Raw genomic sequence first — 16508 nt, 5'->3', positions numbered from 1 at the left:
CGGTCGTCCGTTCGGCCAGTGCTAAGATCGCCCGGTCGACGTCTCCTCTTCCTCCCGTCACCCCTCAGACACAAGCACCTTCATCAGCTTCTGCCAAGACGAAGACCCAGAAGTCAGATGCACGGTCCTTCAAGAAGGAACCGTCCCGTGCAGACTTCCTATGTACCTCGACCTCCCAGCCTTCGACCGGTACTTCCACCAAACGTCCTTCCAAGAAGGCTCATAGGAAGCACAGTTCTCCTTCTCCGCCACGGTGCATTTCTTCTCCTGCGCCACCCAGCGGTTGCCGCCCCAGGCCGTCATCCGTTTCGCCTGGCCGCACCGCTGGTAGCCGAACATCTGGCCGTTCACCGGCGGAGGAAGCTCCCCCTCCCGGCCATCTTCCCAAGATGGCCGATGAACCTATAGACCCTATGGACGAAGACTGTCCGCCTACTGATAGCGGCGGCAGTGCTCGCTCGAAGCCAGGCCCTCCGCGGCCTTCGAGGTGACCCCTTCTTTTATCTTCCTTTTCTTACGATGGCACTTATTCACTGGAATATTCGCAGCATTCGCTCCAATCGAGAGGACTTGAAGTTGCTGCTCCGCTTGCACCGTCCGCTCGTCGTAGCCCTCCAGGAAACGAAGCTACGCCCATGCGATCAAATTGCCTTGGCACACTACACCTCTGTGCGTTTTGACCTACCCCCTGTGGTAGGTATCCCGGCTCATGGAGGGGTTATGTTGCTGGTCCGGGATGATATTTACTACGATCCCATCACATTGCACACCGGCCTGCAGGCAGTTGCCATCCGCATTACTCTCCCCACTTTTACATTTTCCATTTGTACCGTTTACACTCCATCGTCATCTGCCGTTACCAGGGCAGACATGATGCAACTTATTGCTCAGCTACCTGCACCATTTTTGTTAACTGGAGACTTCAATGCCCACCATCCCCTTTGGGGCTCTCCAGCATCCTGCCCGAGGGGCTCCCTGTTAGCAGACCTTTTCAACCAGCTCAACCTTGTCTGCCTCAATACTGGTGCCCCTACTTTTCTTTCGGACACATCTCACACCTATTCCCATTTAGACCTCTGTATATGTACTCCCCAACTTGCACGCCGGTTTGAGTGGTATGCACTTTCTGATACATATTCGAGCGACCACTTCCCGTGTGTTATCCATCTCCTGCAGCATACCCCCTCTCCATGCTCCTCTAGTTGGACCATCTCCAAGGCAGACTGGGGGCTCTTTTCTTCCAGGGCGACCTTTCAGGATCAAACCTTCACAAGCTGCGATCGTCAGGTCGCACACCTCACGGAAGTCATTCTCGCTGCTGCTGAATATTCCATCCCTCACCCTACTTCTTCTCCACATCGCGTACCGGTCCCCTGGTGGACTGCAGCATGTAGAGGTGCTTTACGTGCTCGTCGACGTGCTTTATGCACCTTTAAACGCCACCCTGCAGTGGCGAATTGTATCAATTATAAACGATTACGTGCTCAGTGTCGTCGTATTATTAAAGAAAGCAAGAAAGCCAGCTGGGCTGCTTTCACAAGCACCTTCAACAGTTTTACTCCTTCTTCTGTTGTCTGGGGTGGCCTGCGCCGGCTATCTGGCACTAAGGTCCACTCACCAGTTTCTGGCTTGACGGTCGCGAATGACGTCCTTGTGGCCCCTGAGGACGTCTCCAATGCCTTCGGCCGCTTTTTCGCCGAGGTTTCGAGCTCCGCTCATTACCACCCTGCCTTCCTCCCCCGCAAACAGGCAGAGGAGGCTAGGCCACCTAACTTCCGCTCCTCGAATCGTGAAAGTTATAATGCCCCATTCACCATGCGGGAACTCGAAAACGCACTTGGCCGATCACGGTCCTCCGCTCCAGGGCCTGATTCTATTCATATTCAGATGCTGCAGAACCTTTCTCCTGCAGGTAAAGGTTTTCTTCTTCGTACTTACAATCGCATCTGGATTGAGAGACATGTTCCCGCATGCTGGCGCGAGTCTATTGTTGTCCCGATTCCTAAGCCGGGGAAGGACAAGCACTTGCCTTCCAGTTATCGACCCATCTCCCTTACCAGCTGTGTCTGTAAAGTGATGGAGCGAATGGTTAACTCTCGATTGGTTTGGCTGCTCGAGTCTCGACGCCTACTTACCAATGTACAATGTGGATTTCGTAGGCGCCGCTCTGCTGTTGACCATCTGGTTACCTTGTCGACCTTCATTATGAATAACTTCTTGCGGAAGCGCCCGACCGCGGCTGTGTTCTTTGATTTGGAGAAGGCTTACGACACCTGTTGGAGGGCGGGCATTCTCCGCACCATGCATACATGGGGCCTTCGCGGTCGCCTCCCTCTTTTTATTCGTTCTTTTTTAATGGATCGACAGTTCAGGGTACGTGTGGGTTCTGTCCTGTCAGACACCTTTCGCCAGGAGAATGGGGTGCCACAGGGCTCAGTTTTGAGCGTCGCTCTCTTCGCCATCGCGATCAATCCAATAATGGATTGCCTCCCAGCTGATGTATCAGGCTCCCTTTTCGTGGACGATTTTACCATCTATTGCAGCGCGCAGTGTACACGTGTCCTGGAGCGCTGTCTTCAGCGTTCTCTTGACCGTCTTTACTCCTGGAGTGTCGCCAATGGCTTCCGTTTTTCTGCCGAGAAGACGGTCTGTATTAACTTCTGGCGCTACAAAGAGTTTCTCCCACCGTCCTTACTACTCGGTCCCGTTGCTCTCCCAATCGTGGAGACAACAAAATTTTTAGGTCTTACATTTGACAGGAAACTTAGCTGGTCTCCACATGTGTCATATTTGGCTGCCCGTTGTACCCGTTCTTTAAATGTCCTCCGTGTTCTCAGTGGTATGTCGTGGGGAGCGGATCGAACCGTCCTGCTTCGTCTATATCGGTCGATCGTCCGCTCCAAGCTGGATTATGGGAGCTTCGTATACTCCTCTGCACGGCCATCCATCTTACGCCGCCTCAACTCCATACAACATCGGGGTTTACGACTTGCGATCGGAGCGTTTTATACTAGTCCCGCAGAGTCTCTTCATGCTGACGCTGGCGAATTGCCACTCACCTACCGGCGCGATATACTGCTTTGTTGGTATGCCTGTCGGCTACTGTCAATGCCCGACCACCTGTCTTATCGCTCCCTTTTTGACGACTCTCTCGACCGTCAATACGGGTTGTATGTCTCTGCCCTGCTACCCCCTGGAGTTCGCTTTCGTCGCCTCCTTCAACACCTTAATTTTTCACTCCCTGCAACCTTTTGAGTGGGCGAGAGCCACACGCCACCTTGGCTCCAGGCTCAGGTCCGCGTTCACCTTGACCTCAGCTCGCTCCCAAAAGAGGTTACCCCCGGTTCGGTCTACCAGTCCCGTTTTGTTGAACTTCGTTCAAAGTTCATCAATAGGACCTTCATTTATACAGATGGCTCAAAGACTAATGACGGGGTCGGGTGTTCTTTTATTGTCGGGGCACAAAGTTTCAAATACCGGCTCCATGGCCATTGTTCGGTCTTCACAGCTGAGCTCTTTGCCCTCTACCAGGCTGTTCTTTACATCTGCCGCCACCGACATTCTGCTTATGTCATCTGCTCCGATTCCCTGAGCGCCATCCAGATCCTCAGTGATCCGTATCCGGTTCACCCTTTTGTGCACCGGATCCAACGCTCTCTTCAGCAGCTGGTGGACGTCGGTTCTCCGGTTAGCTTTATGTGGGTCCCTGGCCATGTCGGTATCCCTGGGAACGAAGCTGCAGATGCCGCGGCCAAGGCTGCGGTCCTCCAGCCTCGGACAGCTTCTTGTTGTGTCCCTTCCTCAGACTGTAGCAGGGTCATTTGTCGGCGCATTTTATCGCTGTGGCATGCCGATTGGGCTGCACTTACAGACAACAAGCTTCGGGCCTTGAAACCTCTTCCCGCGGCTTGGACGTCCTCCTCCCGCCCTTCTCGGCGGGAGGAGGTCGTTTTGGCCCGGTTACGCATTGGACACTGCCGGTTCAGCTATCGCCATCTGCTGACGGCTGCGCCGGCGCCGTTCTGCCCACGTGGGCAATTGCTGACGGTCTGCCACATTTTAATGTCCTGTCCGGATTTCAACACACTGTGTCTCGATCTTAACCTGCCATGTACTTTAGATGCCATTTTAGCAGATGACCCACGAGCAGCTGCTCGTGTCCTTCGTTTTATCAATTTGACACACCTCTCTAAGGACATTTGATGATGCTGTTTTTTAATCCTCTGCCTATCAGTCTGTCTTTTATTGTGTTTTCCCTTTTAGTTGTTGTTTTAAACTTGTGCCTCGCGGTGCATTCTTAACGTAGTAAGGGCGCTAATGACCATTGAAGTTGTGCGCCCTAAAACCACAAAAAAAAAGCAGTTGTGTGAAATTGTGCATGAAATGAAAAATGATTTGGCACAGATTTGGAAACGTTCAATAATTTCTTCTCCAGTCTAATTATAAGAGGAAGCAGAGCAAAGCATGTCATAATTGAAAATAACTCGTACAGGTTTTTAAAAATATGATGTTAGTTGAAAAGAGAGTAAATGTGCAGTGTAACTTGCTGTGATCAAGTACCGAGTGGTTATAATTAAACTTTCCCTATTTAACACGTTATAACTTGGAAAGTACTTACCGTAAGAGTACCAAACTTGGTAGCATTTATGTCCAGAGTATAGGGTGCATGATTTCCATGCATTCTAGCCCCCCTCCATCCAGTTCCAATTATGGCCACCGGGTGCGTGATCAGTCATCGTGATTCATGGTCTCACACACCTGACCAGTCGCTGTGCACTTGTTGACTTGTCAACATGAACTTGGACAAAAGGACCAGGGCATTATTGGTAAAGCTCTATTACTAAAACAACAGTAATGCTGCAGCTGCACTTCGAGAATCTCGTCAACTGAAGGGCTTACGGAAGGGTCCTCTTTCTCCACCTGCTGTGCGGAGCATTATGGAGCAGGTTGAATCAAATGGAGAACTGGGTGTCGCTCCAGGAAGAGGCGGTTGACAAGTTGCACCACAGATGAGTGATGAAATCGCTGTTGCTGTGGTGGACAATGCTACATGCAATTTCCAATTGTCAGGCAGTGTGCTCGCTGTTTCATGACAGTTGAACATCCCATGGTCCCCTGCACGGAAGGTGCTTCGAACCATTCTTAAATGGTATCCGTACAAGATCCATATTGTACAGCAGCTTGCACCCCAGGGCACATGACAACGTGTTGACTTCTCTCTCCACTTTCTCACAAGGATTGAAGTTGACGAGGGCTGGCCCTGGATCATTTTATGGACAGACGAAGCTCTTTTTTTCTCCGAGGGGTGAGGTGAACATACAGAATTGCTGATCATAGAGATCTTCATCACCAGTCACTGTGCATAAAGTTCTTCTGCATGGTGAATGTGGCACTGTATGGTGTGGCTTCATGGTTAAATTCATCATTGGCCCACTCTTTTTGGCACTCAAGGACCAAAGAAGTGCAATGTGACTGGTCATTGTTACTGTGATACGTTTCTCCAGCATGTCATACCCGCCCTACAGGAGAGAGAAGAATTGAACTCAACATTTTTCATGCAAGACGGCACCCTACCGCACATCGCTTGTGAAGTTCACCCTTTTCTATGAAACACGTTTGGAAACGTCGAATTATCAGCCAATCAAGTCCAGATGCTTGGTTGGCAAGGTCACCTGATCCCACTCCCTGTGGTTTTTTGTTGTGGGGCTACATGAAGGACAGGATTTACCAGGGAAACATTCACACATGTGCTGATCTGAAGTGCAGCAGATCAAAAGAGGTAGCCAGCATACCTACAGACATGCTTCATTCTGATGTGAAGAATTCAATTGTGCTCTTTCAGACTCTATTGGACGCTGATGGGCACCATATTAGCGCCTTTTGGAGCAGTAATGGTGCCTCTATGTAATGGTATGATGCACTATAGCAGTACATTAAAAAAGTTTCCGTTGAATTGATTCTGCATTATTTCTCTTTCCCGTGTCCTTGACATTAATGCTACCAAGTTTGGTACTCATACGGTAATTGATTGCAGTGTTACAATTTGTTAAATAGGAAAAGTTACATTGTAACTACCCTGTACTACCCCATGTTTCAACCATATTTTGATTTAATTATCTCTATGGCCTCAACATGGTGAGAATAGTTGCCATTTCGCTAGTTGAAAAAGCAAACTAATATAAGAGTATTCAATCAGTGGGGTATCATAAAATTGGTGCTATGTGAGTTTTTGTTCCTGTATTTGTTCCTGTACATATCCTTAAGTTTTATTTTGTGCATGTGGATTGTTTCGTATGTTTCTGTATAGGTTGCAGCCACATCACTCGATAGTTCACTGCTGAAATACAGTGCAAAAGAATACTTTTTCCGTGCTGCACTTTGTCATCTCTGTGTTGATGTGCTCAATGCACAGCATGCTTTGGAACGTTACCAGTCCATGTATCCAGGCTTCCAGGATTCTAGGGAATATAAACTTATCAAGGTAGGCACCCCAGATTAATCTTTATAATAAAAGTATGAAAACTTTTTCTGTTTAAAAAAAAACTTAACGTGTTAGCAATATTTTTAGTATAATGCTGTCTTATGCATTCTTTAAGTATTTTTTGTGCTTCCTTTGGGCTTTACACAAAGTATTTGTAAGGAATATTTAGTGTCATCTTTTTTACAAGAATTTTCCCCATTGAAATTCATTTAATGTATCAGTGTCACTCTTTCGCAGACTCAGTAGTTGTGAGTTTGTCCAACACACTTCTCTCATTTAATTCTGTATGGTCTGTCTGACATGAATAAATCAGGCTGAACAAAAGCAAAGGTTGCTTCCATACTGAATGAACTCTTCACATTTCAGTAGTGAACACTTAATAGACATTCTGCATACTAATTTAGCTCCCCACGGTACATGTCACATAGCTAGAACTCGAGACTGCCAGTTATCAAAAATTTGCAGTCAGTCTTAGAACCTCTTATTGAATCACACTTTAAAACCCAGAACTTTATATTGGACATTAACATAATTTAGTTTTTATAAGCTGAAATAGCTATTTACCTATGTAATTTCTGTAGGTTTTCCTGTGTTTCACAGTTCCTCTTGTAACACAATTGTGTGAATAAAAAGTCTCTAAATGGGTGATTGCTGGTGATACTATGGGATACATCATCTAAGTTGATGTCTAAGAGTGGTACTAAAAAAAAAAAATCTTATAAGTAATCTTCACAATTCAGCTTCTCTAATTGAGTGGTGCTGGAGGAGTGTAGAAATAAGGTTTCTCAATTTTTGTTAACATTTTGAGTCTAATTGCCAACAGCCTTGCCGCAGTGGTAACACTGGTTCCTGTCATATCAACAAAGTTAAGTGCTTTCAGATTTGGCCAGCACTTGGATGGGTGACCATCCGGTCTGTCTAGCGCTGTTGGCAAGCAGGGTACATTCAGCCATTGCGAGGCAAACTGAGGAGCTGGAGAAGTAGTGGGTTTGGTCTCGTAAACCAACATGCAGCCAGGAGAGCGGTGTGCTGACCACATGCCCCTCCATATCTGCATCCAGTGGCGCCTGTGGGCTGAGGATGGCACGGCGTCCGGTCTGTACCGTTGGGCCTTCATGGCTTGTTCAGACAGAGCTGGTTTGTTTTTGAGTCTAATCGCTTGAAACATTTGGGGCCCAGAAAACCAGCCATTTATGCCCTTACTTAAAATGTTACTGGCGCATCTATTTTTGAGGTATATTTAAGGGTAATAATACTAAAGACAGTTGCAAGGTTTATTTTTTATCTTTTATTTTGGATCAATGGTAGATTACAAATTTTATGGTAATGATTAAACTACTGTATAACTAAACTTCAGAAAAAAAGAATAGTGTGAGGTGAGTTGTTGAGAAATTTCACACACAGTTGGCTTTTGTATGGAAGAGACAGAAACATTCTAGTGTGCAGAGAAGTATGTCGCAGTCAGGGCAGTACCAGCTTCTTTCTTTCCTGCTTGATTGGCCAGCAGACTGTTCATTCTTCTGTGAACAATTCTTGCAAAACGATGTCGGATGTTACTTCATCTCAGTTCCAAGAATTTTATGAGGGAAGTGTCATCCAACCAGCTGATAGTTGCACTAGGAACAATTTCTGGAGCCATTGTTGTGCCTTTGTGGAAGAGTCCTTCACCAGGTTCTTCAGACTGTTCCCACGCATATATTTCTCCTTCCAGTGCAGAATCGTTTGATTCTTTCTCTGCAGTTTCCAGAATTTCTTATATGTTAAGTAAATCTGACATATTTGTAGCAAAATTACAGGAAGCTTAAAATTCTAATAAATACATGCAAAAATCTCACGACTCCACTAGCACGCATTGACTCCATTGTGGCAGGCATTCTTATGTTTGCCACTGTTTCTATCAGAGGAATTCTATAAACTGACAACAGAGGGCAGCACCTGTCAAGGTACAGCGTGTGAGATGTCAATATAATGTTCTCATACAAAGCCATTGCAGTTTTAAAACTATAGATGCCTTGCATATCGGAAAGCATTGCATTGCAAGATATACTCGGGCGTAGACCTATTAACCAAATGCTGTGGCCTGTGCTGTGCCCATACTTAGATGCCAAAGTGTTAACTAAAAGTACATCATGATGTCAGGCTATAAAAAATTCTTTAAATAATGGATGTGGAGTTTTTGCTAAGAAAGAGATTGTTTTGAAAGACATCCCATTTGCATGTCAGCCATTCTTACAGACACTTTTCTTTATTTTGTTACTGTTACAATGAACTGTGGGGAATACTACATAATTTAAATGTGTTTCTTTGCATTGCTCAGCAAAACTATTAAATTTTGGAAGCTTGCTGTCTTCTAATAACTTCCCTGCTTCATTAAATGAATGACATGCACTTCAATGTTGGACATCTCTAAATGCTTTGTCTACACATTAACAACCCAGCTTTTATGTTTAAGAAAGTTTTAGAAATTAATTCAGCAGTTCAGGATTCAAAGGTGTTTCATATAATGTACAAATCATTGAGCCAGGAAAAATTGTTTTTGATTGAGAGTATTCATGACTCTCTGCCATATGTTCTTGTCACTTCTTCTTTATCTTCCATGTATTATCTTAGATGCAGTAATCACATTTGGAAAATGATTCAGGAATTGTGTGTGACTTTAGCCTTGCTACTTCTGTATACTGGGTGGGCAAAATAATGTTGACCTGGAGAATATTTATAAGAAAGATATGGAATTGACCCTTGTTAATAAACAGAACTGCCCATCCTAGATAATGCTGGAAACCGTGGATTCAATTCACCAATCGGCTATCACATGTCTGCATGCGCAAGTCGGCCGCACGCTCTGTATAGAATACTTTGCCGTGTCATTAGGTTTAAGCAAGTGAGAGGAGCAGAGATGTTTAGTGACCAGTTGAAGGCAACATAAATTCGTGCTCACAGTAAAACAGTGCATCTTCATTGTCCAGTGGTACATGAAGCTCAGTTTGTGGAAAACGTGTACAGACCTGTTTGTGCAAGAGTTAAAGACTGGAAGTGATTTGGCTGAATCTGCAGCGAAGTCAGCAATGCAAAACTTAGTGACAAAATGGTGTAAAATGGGCTCTATAGGGAATAAAAACTGTAACTCTCGTAAAAGAGTTTGAATGCCAGAAAACAATGTTTGTGTCTTCCTGTAAATACTTTCTCTGCATGTTTATTTTCCTTACCTTGCATTTTGTGCCCAAGGGAATAATTAATTCTGGATAGTCCAACTTCCTGAGTATAGATATATGTCTGAGAAAAAGTGGGGCTTTTTATTTGTAGACTATTAATAATTGTGGTTTAAATTGATCATTAATGCCAGAAATTTTTAAATTTCAGGTTTTAATTGATCACATGGAGGAGCAGAATGTTGATGGTTTCACAGAAGCAGTGAAAGATTATGATTCAATTTCACGACTTGATCAGTGGTACACCACTATTCTGCTACGCATAAAGAAACAGGTTAATGACAACCCAGATCTTCGCTGAGTCAGAGCTTTCTATTTGTGTGCATCCTTTGTACTTGAACTGTCTTTTGGCACTTCCCACAGTAATTTTTTAGGGTGCAAACAACTTAAATATAGAAGAGACTATTAAAAAGCCAGAAAGAGCTGCTGTTTTATGGAGTTGGTATTAACTGAACTTTATTTACAAGTACAGTTAAGCATGTCTTATTTCTCCTCATTTTTAATGAAATTTCAGAATACCAAAGACACTATAGACAAAGGAAATCTTTTGTTCTAAAATAATGGATGGCCACTTTTTACACCATGCAATAAACAGACAATATTTTTCCGAAACACATTTATCTTGATACATGAATTCATGTATGATAAACTGTAGAGGTGTCACAAGCTTTCCAGAAGCAGCTTAATAAAACACACACACACACACACACACACACACACACACACACACTACCTGCTTGTGTTTGTTAGTTTCTGGTAGCTAGTACCATTCCTTCATTTTTATTCCAGTAAGGGCAGAGGTTTCTGTCAAAAGTTTACTGTAGTTAAACAGTGCATGTGTAGTATCTTTATTTCATTTAAAGTATGGTTGATCCTTCTTCATACCCGTAAAGCAGTAGTTTTTGTTTCTAATATTAATTATTGATACATTTCTGGAAAGCTTGTAGTGAAACTACACTTTGTGTACTACTATGATGTTGGCTTTGAGAAAGTTGTTGAATGTTGCAGGTGAAAATAATATAAAATATTGTCTAGTAGTGAAGTTGGTTTTTGCACTTTTATTGTTAATGAATTCATAGAAAAATGGCCTTGTACTATTACTGCCACAAAGAACCAGTGATCAACAAATTAACACTTCACAATCAATAATTTAAGTATAAGAAAAGAAGTGTATTCAGTACATGTTCTGACTGAGCACTGTGCTGAATTAAACAAGCATTGTCTATTAATGTTTTTAGTCTTTATAAATGTTGTAAATTGAGCCTGCAGTGGTTAGATTCCCAGAATATTAGATCTTTTTGCATAATATATACAAGGTGGCAAATGCTGAAGTAGACATTGATTGGAAAGCATATTGTGTATGTTAATTTCTTTTTGTTGTGGAGTTGTAATACTGACAAGTATTATCATTTTGTTGATAGTCATCACTGATTGTTTTCTACATGCATTGTGACAAATGTGTGCTCACATACATTTCTAAAGTTCATTGAAAAATCTGATCATGTATTTTTTTCCTTTTTCTAAATTATCATGTTGTTATTCTGTAATATTTTGATAAAATGTATTTATGTGGATGTTTTATGTGAGATGGAGGCACAGTTACTTATTATTTTTTGTTTTTGTTTTTTTTTAGATAATTTTTAGTAATGTGTGCAGACTGTAGTTTTGGGTTAGTGCATCGGACAATGTCACTTCCAGTCACCTACTTTTGGAAGCAATAATTATGTAAAGTGCCCATTCATCCCTAGTTACTGGCTTGGGGTGCCACATCTCTTCCTTACACTAATGATGGTGGTGGTGTACTTGCGTTTTCATAACACAAGTTTTGTTTGTGGCATTCAAAGGTTTGAACCCATGGCTCTCCACAGTTCACTAGTCACCTAATTATATTTTGGAGTTGGATTTTAGAGTTTGGTATAGGAAGCTGCGGAGGTGTATAATTTATAAAATATAAAGGATAACTGGATCCAAACCAATGAGTGCACAGGAGGGGGACATGATCACAGATCACAGAAGAGGGAGGGGAAAATTTGGGAGGGGGGAACCCAGATAAACAGTTCAGGAAAATCAGATAATTCTATAGAAGTATGATAGTGAACACACAACAGAGTATGTGGTATGGTATTTGAGGAAAGATTTCTGAAGTAAAACCAGTGGCAGAAATTAATCATTCTTTGTATTGCAACCCAGTGTCTTCCTCCTTGTTACATCTTATTTATAGTTTTAGATTTGTGTTCTCTCTCTCTCTCTCTCTCTCTCTCTCTCTCTCTCTCTTCGTTTGAGAAGAGCTTCTTGTTCTCTGCATGTATTCTATTACTTGTTCATTATATTTACTCTTATTGTGAGTTGTTCCTCAAAAATTGGAAATTTGTAGTAAGTTCTATGGGACCAAACTACTGAGGTCATCGGTCCCTAGGCTTACACACTAGTTAATCTAACTTAAACTAACTTACGCTAAGGACAACAACACACCCACCCACTCATGCCCAAGGGAGGACTTGAACCTCCGATGGGGGCAGCCGCACGAACTGTGGCGAGGTGCCTTAGACTGCACGGCTACCCTGCGCGGCTCGTTGTTCCTCAGCTGTATACAATACAGGCAGAATATTTCTTTGTTCCTATGTAGTCTGCAACAGTAATCCCACTGTTTCTTTCTGAAAATTAAGTTTATATTTTGTATGTAGACAGAAGGTGTTATGTGATTCTTTAAGTAGCAGTTCCATTATAAGAATCCATGACTGTGAACACACATTGTGGAATGAGAAGGATGTGATTATTATGCACCAAATTAGCACTGTCTGATCAGCTGTATACTCCTGTATCAGTGTAAATAGATTTAATAATAATAATATTGTTGCCATTTATGTTGATTGTGCCTATTATTCAGGAAAAGTTGGTTGACAGTGTTTATTACTGTAATGAGATTCTCTTTTTTGTGCACATATTTGATGCAAAGCTCTTTTATATTAACCACCATTGTGGAAATTAATGGTTCTATATAAAAATAATTATGCTTGGAAAAAACTTCTTTGAAAATAGAAGATTCTTAATCCTCATACGATAATTTAGTATTATTGAAGTCTCATCAAGTATCTTACAAACTGAATGTTATTTTAAGATTATATTATTTAGGTATTGGTTCTTTTAATTCATTGTGGGGAAGTTTATCACATAAGTTGCACCACACAAAGATTTGACTAGATGTGGAGAATTGTCAGAATGTGTGATTTGTGGCAGAAGGGAAACGATCACCATGATTATTACCTTGAATATCTAGACCATGTGCTTTACCTTATAAACTTCTAGCATTACAGAGGTAGTTAACTATTATTTTGCCTTTAAAATGTTGAAAATTGCAGTGCATATGAATGTAGCACAGATTTTCTCCAAATGAATGTGACCATTGAGTTTCGGGAAAACAGTTACAGCATTTTTCCCTGTAACTCCTGGTCTTGGAGGGGTACTAAATAACTTCCCCTAACCTACCCCCATGCACACGCGATTTGGGCTACTGACTTGTAAGAAGTGTGAATGCACAAGTCATGATCCCTTTTCCATCTCCCTTTCAGAACATGTAATGGAATTTGAAATATATACTGAGCTGTTAGAATGATAAGACTTCATGTCGTGAGAACAGCTTCCAAAGTAAGGTTACTTTTACAATGATTCATTTTATGATTTTAATATCTGGTACATGGCCACATAAATGATTGTGTGAGGTAGGAGGATTAGTATTTCTCATTGCTGTTTTTGAGATTTCTCGGCATCACTTTTCCTCTCTTAACTGTTAAGATGTAGTGTTGATGGATAACCACTAAAGAAATTCCTAGTTTGTCACACGATGTAAGATTGATTGTGACCTTCCTAGCACTTCAGTCACTACTCAAGCATATTCAGTTTTCATTCTTGGAAGGCACAAGAGTCACTAATGGTGAAATTTACAAATGTAATTTCTCTCTTTCTGATTTCTTCCTACGCAGTTAGCAACATTTTAAAATGATTTCTCTCTTCCTACAACTATGACTAGAAGGGTTTCTTGTATTTAGACCAAGCAGATTTTGATATCTCGTTGCTTTATTTCTTTCATATTTGCATACCAGTATGATTTGTATTTTAAGGAAGCAATGCAAATTGAGAATAATTTTAATTTATGGCACACATTAAACATTTGGAAATTCTGCCACTTAGTGTGCACCCAATCTGTAATGATGAAGAAAGGTACTTGTACTATGGCACTGATAAAACTTCAAAGAGTGTGAACTATTTGATATTGCAAATATGTTGGTCTTGGCAGTGTTTGCAGTTACTTTCTGCTCAGAAATAGTTAAAATATGCTAGTTTTTTTTTTTTTTTTAATTTGGTGTCGGGATAGGAGATGTTAGGTGTTGTCTTTACATATTGTGTATGGGGGAAGTGTTTATCAACATTTATATTGGACTGTATTCTTCAGCAATGCATTATTTACTGTAGTGTGTTCTAGCTCTCAAACACTTTACTTCACCATTAAACACAAGACTCTAAAAGATGGATATTTATATAACATCCTATGTGTGTGTTCCATCTGTACATAAGTTTTCATAATGGGGTATCTTATAGTTCTGTTTTATATGAAGCATAATTGGAGAAACCAGTCATGTAGCTAGTGTTTTATTTTATTGGAAAAACAAACTTTTTTTGGGTTGGTGGTATTAAGCTGCTATCGTGTTAAATACATAAACTTCATTGTTTCTAGTAGTTGGACATATTGACGTTGGGTAATAATCCAGCTAGTAGACATTTTATAAGAGTATATTGCTACCTTTAAGAGCTCTTAAAAGTATGGGTAAAGTAGCATTCATGATGGTTAGCTAATCAGTCATGAGCATGAGCATTGCATTCAGGTGCACAGAGATAACTGTCAAATTTTACATATTTCTGTGGCCCTTGCAGATAATCCATTAAATAATCTTTCCCTAACCACATCCAATTTTTGTCCTGTCCTCCATTTGTAATTCAAATTATTAAGCTGGTCTTGCATTTTCATTGTTTATACGATGCTTAATGCCCAAAATTGATTTATATTTTTTTCATTTTTCAGTACTGTATATCTTAAGCCATATTTTTAATGTTGAGTGAATAACATTCCTTATGTATCCTGAAATACTTCCTTAGAACTTAAGCAGTTTCGTTTCCCATTTCTATGCAGAGCAGTGCATAGTTGGTAGATACTTTGGGGAAACTGTATCAATGTTTGGTTTTTGTCTCCCCTTTTTTAGATATCAGAGGACAATATTTCATAGACTGCTGTAGGTGCTGTTACAGATCTGTTAGCAATTTCACTGCCAGAATGTTTGTTTTGGACTCATCATATACTTAATTCATAGAAAGCAATTTTGTCAGTGTGCTGCGAAGTTCACACACTTAAGTGTTCACGTATTGTAGTTTTATGAAATCCTTCATGAGCCTGTGTTCACTTAATGTAGTTATATGAAATTCTCCATGAACCTTTGTGCCTTGAATGTCCATTATCTTGCACAAAAGTATTGTCACCTCCAGTGTTTTTGTTGTGCTTCTGTAATTAAGGAAAGAATTTTCTGAGTAAGTGTCTTCAGTGAGGATAGAAAAAGGGAGATCTAACCACTGAAAAAGTGTGGTAGAGTTCAAAATACACCCAGGATATGCTAAAATAAAAAATTTTAAAACATTGTAAGTTAGAATTAACTGTCATATTCTTATTTTAAGTTGAGCACATAGTGATATGGTAAATTATGAAATTTGATAGGACACATGAGTGGGAGGACTTAGAACATTTTTTATTTTACTTTCTCTCTTTGCTGTTGTGTATCCAGCATGGCAGTTGGTCATCATGATCCTATGGGTTTCGTAAAAATATAGTCTAGCAAAAGGCTGCATTTCTGTTCCATTGTATTTTTTCCATAAACATGAGATTATACATGTTTTGTAAACTGTTGCTGAAATCATATCTTTGTTCTTTTTGACATTTATAAATCTAATCGCAAAGCACATTTCAGTATAGTTAAGGCATGACTGAAAAATTACACTTTGGTGGACTGATTTTTCATTGTTAATTTTTATACTGTCTTCATGAATTACATGCCTTACGTACTGATAACCTTTCAATTAGCATGTGAGATTCAGTGCAGCTTCTGGTGTGTGATTGCCATGTAATGAAATTTTGTGACCATTTCTCAGATCTCTGACAAAGATTTAAAGCAAATAACATATAATACAGTTAACAGGTTTCCTGAAGAAAAAAAAAAAACCAAGTGATAAGAATTTTTTCAGCCTATATTGATATGCACATATAATGTAGGTTATTTGACACTTATTTATAATAATGTAACAATGTATTTGTTATTGCAAATTGTTAAAGTGTCAGTGAAGACTGTGAGACAATGTAGATACTGTGAATATTGTGAAATATTAGATGATGTATAAGCTTAGCATTTTGTATTTATTTATGCTTGTAGAATTTTTGATTTAATGAGGAGAAATATTTATTTTACAATGTGGTACTGTATCATAATGCCTTTAAAATTAAATACTTTGTGAAATCTTATGGACATTGTCAGTGTTCTCATGAAATATAAAAATGACAGATACATGCAAAACAATATTTTTCGTCAGGCTTAGGCACACATTCCTGGTCTGCCTCCAAAGGTAATTACATATAGTAGTGGTGATGCAGTAATATCTTTTAGGTACCCATGATGACAGTGCTCCTGTTTTATTTGTGTGAAGAATTCATACACTCTTGTGATTTTGGGCTGAAAGCAGCAGTTGTCTGAAGGATTTCTTAGGGTGGTACTTGAAACATA

The 16508-nt window shown here is 40.9% G+C and overlaps 1 protein-coding gene across 1 annotated transcript in view; it reads left to right on the top strand.

Moving 5' to 3' along the window:
• The window catches only part of LOC126470306 (alpha-soluble NSF attachment protein), a 52119-nt gene extending 35870 nt beyond the window's left edge, over nucleotides 1–16249 (top strand). Inside the window, exons 4-5 of the mRNA XM_050098077.1 lie at nucleotides 6308–6481; nucleotides 9842–16249. Coding sequence (XP_049954034.1) covers nucleotides 6308–6481; nucleotides 9842–9991 — 324 coding nt within the window. The 3' untranslated portion in view covers nucleotides 9992–16249. The remainder of the gene's footprint in view (nucleotides 1–6307; nucleotides 6482–9841) is intronic.
• The last annotated feature ends 259 nt before the right edge of the window (nucleotides 16250–16508 follow it).

This window comes from Schistocerca serialis, chromosome 3 (genome assembly GCF_023864345.2).
Source record: "Schistocerca serialis cubense isolate TAMUIC-IGC-003099 chromosome 3, iqSchSeri2.2, whole genome shotgun sequence".
In the NCBI taxonomy this organism is placed as follows: Eukaryota; Metazoa; Arthropoda; class Insecta; order Orthoptera; family Acrididae; genus Schistocerca; species Schistocerca serialis.
Note: the sequence above shows the minus strand (reverse complement) of the source record. Positions and strands in the feature narration are given on the sequence as shown.